This window comes from Tigriopus californicus, chromosome 8 (genome assembly GCF_007210705.1).
Source record: "Tigriopus californicus strain San Diego chromosome 8, Tcal_SD_v2.1, whole genome shotgun sequence".
NCBI classification, from domain to species: Eukaryota; Metazoa; Arthropoda; class Copepoda; order Harpacticoida; family Harpacticidae; genus Tigriopus; species Tigriopus californicus.
Genome location: NC_081447.1, coordinates 984,321 through 990,300, shown reverse-complemented (window position 1 = coordinate 990,300; position 5,980 = coordinate 984,321). Strand labels below are relative to the sequence as shown.

The window sequence follows — 5,980 nt, the reverse complement described above, 5'->3', positions numbered from 1 at the left end:
GCGAGGATTTGAGCGGTTTTTTTTCGCAAAGCAGCTGCTTGACATGAAGTTTTTTGTCGTTCTTTTCAACGAGGATAGAGACATAATCCGGAGAAGTTTCAAGGCCAGCAACCATTGTTGAAGAAATGGAGGCTTCTCCACTTCAAACCTTTGATCCAACTTACCCATTAAGGCTCTTCATTCTGGATTCCAGAGCTCGGTGTCGGATTACAATTCTCGTCAAGCATGTACCAATGTCTCTCGTTGAACCTGGAAGAAAAGTGAAAGACACATTAGTACATTAGTACCTTCCAATATTTGTTAATTCGTCCCTTTCTTTCATACTGTACATCGCCCAAGTTGAATTTAAAGCCAAGAAAGCATGCATCGTCAGCCACAGAAATGTAATCTTACATTTACTTCACAGACAAGTCTCCCTGAATCCCGAACACACCCTCTCTAGTTTTGGGAAGGGGAAATGTATTCAAAAGCGACCCCCACTTCATTGGAGCTCCCCTCCTTCACTTATATAAAAATCCCTCTCAAGTTGTTGAGAATGCCGCCAAGGTTATGGAAGCAGATCTTGAGGCGAAATTTGAGTCATAATCAGGGACAGTCGATGGCAGCCAAAAGAAATTCGGTTATAAAGACAAATGAGGGAGCTAGTAGCCTCTTCTCTATGGTTTCCAGGAAAAACTGTCTAAAGAAGAGAAGTCTGCTTAATCATTGAATGCTTCTCCCTCGTTGGTGTCTCGACAGGACAGGGCTGCCAGCCAGATTAGGTGTCATTCCAAGAATACTGATGACTGCTCCTTGGCATCCTCATTGTGCGTAATACGTGCCCAAGAAAGAGCCCTAAAAGTACCAAGTCTGGACAGAGTTCTTCAAAACAAAAAATATGCTGCCAGTGAGTCCCTGCCTGGAACTACACTACTTTTTCATCCCTTATGGCAACTTCCTCATTCCGAAGACTTTCCTTCGGGTACAAAAAAAATCTTGGCGAGGAGGGAACAAAGATTTGTCGTGGGATCGGTGGATCCTTTCCGACCGTCTCGGCAGTGATCCGTCCAAATACGTCGCTTGAACACTTGAAGATATACGTACGAGTATACCATATACTTCTTGATGGTTTGGTGGGACGCCATTCTCTGTGTGGTCTCTAGTTTTTGCTCGTTTCGTCTGGCAAGCCTTGACGAAAAAAGTACCTGGTGTTGCCTGGGATTTCTATCCTAAATCTGTAGGGAATAATGTGGAGTGGTAAGGTGTCTGGAATAAAAAAGTTTAGCGGGTGCTTGAAAGAGCTGAGTGCCTGTCTCGAGATCTCCTGTGAAGTGGGAAATGTCGCTCACAATGCTTAACACAATGCTGAACGCCGAACGAAGAGGAGAGAGAGAGAGCGAGGCATCGTGGAACAATGCGTGGAACACGGCTAGGCATTCAACTTTTTTCTTTGATAATGTCCACCTACGCTCTTGTTTCCAGGGATTCTCATTATGGCTTACAACGGTGATTCTGCTGTATACAGGTTTGTTTTTATTCCAAACTTTGACGTTTTTCTTTTCAGAACATGCACAATAACTGAGTTCATTAACTTTGGGTTGAAGTCTGTAAAAAATGCTTTTTTGTTGTTTGGCACGCAGAAAAAAAAATCATCCAATGTTCACCAGCTCAAGGAAAATCGCCCGGACGCACGATCTTTGTCAACCGACTTGCTAACCTCGTTGATTCCAGTCTCTTTGTTTACGTTGTCTGCACGAAAAATCCGGATGAATGTTGGCCAGGGACATGATTTCCCAGTGGTGTGATCGAATTCAGGAGTCAAGGGTTTGAACCGTTTGAAACTTAGCTTGGCGGGATTTGAGCGGTTTTTTTTCGCAAAGCAGCTGCTTGACATGAAGTTTTTTGTTCGTTCTTTCAACGAGGATAGAGACATAATCCGGAGAAGTTTCAAGGCCAGCAACCATTGTTGAAGAAATGGAGGCTTCTCCACTTCAAACCTTTGATCCAACTTACCCATTAAGGCTCTTCATTCTGGATTCCAGAGCTCGGTGTCGGATTACAATTCTCGTCAAGCATGTACCAATGTCTCTCGTTGAACCTGGAAGAAAAGTGAAAGACACATTAGTACATTAGTACCTTCCAATATTTGTTAATTCGTCCCTTTCTTTTTATACTGTACATCGCCCAAGTTGAATTTAAAGCCAAGAAAGCATGCATCGTCAGCCACAGAAATGTAATCTTACATTTACTTCACAGACAAGTCTCCCTGAATCCCGAACACACCCTCTCTAGTTTTGGGGAGGGGAAATGTATTCAAAAGCGACCCCCACTTCATTGGAGCTCCCCTCCTTCACTTATATAAAAATCCCTCTCAAGTTGTTGAGAATGCCGATCTCAGCCTTTTTATTGTTATGTTCACCGTTGTAGTGCCATGTTGAGCATTCAAGCGCATGTCAAAGAAATTTCCAGTTACTCTATTGCATTGACTTGACTACTTTTATTTGTGGTCTTTGACTTGATTTACGATTACGCGTTCTTCACTCTTGAATACTAATAGAGAGAGAGACTCAAACATTTAGAAATGACAGAGCGCACGTATTCATAAATATTTCCTCTAGTCACGCTCCAGAAGCTGAAAGTGTCCCTTTTCAGGTAAGTTTTGAAAAAGAAACGTTTTTCCAGAACACGTCAGCAACTTCCCTTTTTTATGGCCTTTAATCAAACAAGGTTTTATGAGGCCAGTAACGTTTCGCCGTCTAGACTGAAGGCTCGGGTAATAGTAGATGAGACCCGAGCTTCTTCCTTCTACCCTAATGCTACTTACCTGTTTACCACTTACAGCCTCCTCCAATACTACACGCTGAGGGAGAACGGTCCCATCAAATGTGGCTCAGACTTTGGGGTACGTGCCATCCTGGGGGTCTAATCCGATCATTTGTCCGTATTCTTCTCCATGGACTAATTGACAGTCAGGTATATGGCCTTATACTCAGTCTCAAGGCCTCAGGCCTGCATGTAGTAAACGAACGCTAATCCAATCAAAGCCAAGCTCAATGACTCGGATACGATTAATCGAAGGAGAGAAACTATTTTGTTTCCACAACAAGCTCTTTGATTGGAACGCGTGGTTTTTGCACATCACATTGTGGCCGATTAATCATGGCCGATCATCCGATTGGGAACTTCCTGGGCTCTGCATATTGGGGAAAGACGAACAAACAACATGCAAAACCCCGATTCTCTCTCTTGATTTTCCGATAAATGGGGGCCGAAGCCTTGAGGGATCAAATTAGATTCGGAAATGCTTTGGTTCCAATCGTAGGCCATACCCTCTTGTATCGTACGTAAAGGATCGAGGCCAGCTTCTTGAAACTTTCTTACATGAAACCATGCAAACCCCAATACATTTCGAAGTGTTGGAGCTTCTCGCAAAGAATGCAGTGGTCCTTTTTTGCGCTAGTTGTGAAATAGGTTTATGAGTGTTCCTACTTTCTTTGGAACCATGGGGCGGAGAGTAGAATGGGGGATCTCCGTTTTCTTCCTCGGGGATCTTCAATTTTGTCTTCAAAGACACCCTTGAGAGTGCCTGGCTTTTATTATTATCCAAAGCATTGAGCACTCCACTCAAATGCAGCCTGAAAAAAAATGGACCACTAAAGAGAACGAGTGGAGAACCTAAATACCCACGTTCCATTGTATGTTTCTCCTTATTAAATCGGATTTTGAAGGGAAGTGGACTTCTACGTAGATCGATCGTTAACAGGTTGAAAACGAAATTTTCCACTGCTCCACCCGATTGCTCCCCCTTCTCCCAGGACTGTCTGAAACTTCAAGAGGAGAACCCCTCTGAGTGATCCAAACTGTTATTGTTCCATCTGGAATGGGGGAGGAAGAGGCCAAACTCTTGAAGAAGGGACTCTGTGTCTGGTTTGAACGAGGAGGCGAAATTGAAGGGTCTGCATCCTTATCTACAATGAGTTGATTTTTTTTTGAAGCCCTATTTTTTCGTTTCAACCGTGAGTGGAGACGACTTAACCCTGTTACTCTTTGTGCTCCAATCTCCAATCTACGTATAATAATACATACCCAGCAAATATTGCGGAAAGTCTTTCCTCCGAAAAAAAAGAAAACGAACCAGCTCATTCTTGAAGTTTTGAAGGCAAAGTAGTTTTGACTGGCAAGTCCTTCGATCGATCATTTTCTAATGTCAGGTTCGAAACATCTTGTCGTGTTCCATCTCAAGAAACCAAGCGAACGTGTCTGTTAAACGTCATTCCGACACGACCGGATCAAAAAAGCAGCGCTAGATTCCAGGAAGGAATTCATGTCTTCTTTCTCACGGAGTTCCCATTTCCCATCTTCCTTGAGTCAATGGTCCAAACTGTTCGAGCAGCTCCCATTGTTCGAATGGATCATCATCGACTGAAAGAGGAACACGAAGGTCCGACTTCGAGGCTAATGGCTCCTCTAAAACAAAAGATATTGGAAGAAGCTTTTTGCTTCGCTTTTATGGCTGATGGAACCGTTGAGTTGGATTGGTTCCACAGGAGGAGCCCTTCCCCACCACTCCACCCTGGTTTGCTTCGAGCAGATAAAGGAGGTTTAAGAAAATAACTCAAAAATGTTTTGTTGTGGCCGTAATGGTGGCATCGGGGAAATAAATCTGGGCCAAAGTTTCCTCGAAAGGAAAAATACTGTGCACTTTATGCGATGATAATCCTGAGGGGGAACAACCCAGAAGTCGTCCGAAAGTAGATCATGAGGAGAGAATGAGACATTATTTCCCAAGATAACGGTTCATTCACGGATCCATGTTCCCGGTAATCACAAAACTTTCTAATGGATCCCTTCTGTCACCTTTTGTGAGGGCCAGCTGATCAAATGATGTGAATGAAGATCAATTTTCTCCGGATTCCCGACCAGGGGCGTAGGAACGCTCATACGTACGTACGTGCTACTACATAGACTCCTTCTTCCGCGCCTTACTTATTTTCTTGAGATGGAACACTAGATGAACGAGAACCGGAAGATTTAGGTCACCTGCTGACCAGGCAACTCTTTCACGGATGATGAGACTGATCTCATTGGAATATATCGAGGAAATGTCGTGCAGCTTGTCGCTCTCATATTCCGTACTTGTCGAACAGAATTCATATCCCCTTTTGAAAATGAACCGATGGAAGAAATCGAGCTGAATGTGTGTAGTGGCACTTGGAAACCAAAGCCTTCCTTGAAATTTGGATTTTGGATTTGGCTCAGCTGTGGATCATTTAGGGCATGCGACGTATTTGGTTGACTCCGTGTAGGGGAACAATATTGATCCCAGAGCCAGATTTGGTTGCGACGTATTTTGAAATCCCCCTGAAAATTGGTTTTCAGCCCGACTTGATGATATCCATCTTTTTGGCTTTAAGAGTAAACTGGAGTTGACACTTGATAACACGCTCAATTTCCTAAGGTTAGGAGGCTCGAGAGGGGAAGACTTCTTGAGAATGTCTGAGATCGGTAAGCTTAAATTGGGTTGGCATTTTCCCATCAAAACGCCTCAAGTTTGATTTACTTTTCTGGGATCAAATCCACGGATTTACCTTGGGTGGTTTTTTGGGTGGTTGGGACCACAAACGATCTTGATGTGGGAGGGTTATTTCACCCTCCCCTACTTTACGTTTGATTTGGAGGCTCAAAGTTTTACCATTAAACTTGAAACAGTTAGAGCAGCAATGAGACTTTTTCTGTTCCAAGATTGGAAAGGGATTCGAGTTGGATCAAAGTTTTTTTATTGTTTTTTTTTGGACAACTTGATGGCTCTATGTGTCATTTCATCTTTATTTATGAGCTAGCTAGGAGGTAGCTCAATTTGGAGCAACCATCACAACCAGTTCCTGAACATTGCTCGTTCTGGATTCCCGAGAGTAACTTGGATTCCAATAACCCTGACCGAACGCGTGGACGCATCACAACAACTTGTTCCAAGTCCGTCATGTGGAGAGAGAGAGAGAGA

General features: G+C 43.5%; 1 protein-coding gene across 1 annotated transcript in view; it reads right to left on the bottom strand.

Moving 5' to 3' along the window:
- Window positions 1-1,920: 1,920 nt before the first annotated feature.
- LOC131885709 (protein MTSS 2-like) overlaps window positions 1,921-5,980 on the bottom strand; it is a 32,824-nt gene continuing 28,764 nt past the window's right edge. The window contains exon 4 of the mRNA XM_059233837.1: window positions 1,921-2,077. Coding sequence (XP_059089820.1) covers window positions 1,989-2,077 — 89 coding nt within the window. The 3' untranslated portion in view covers window positions 1,921-1,988. The remainder of the gene's footprint in view (window positions 2,078-5,980) is intronic.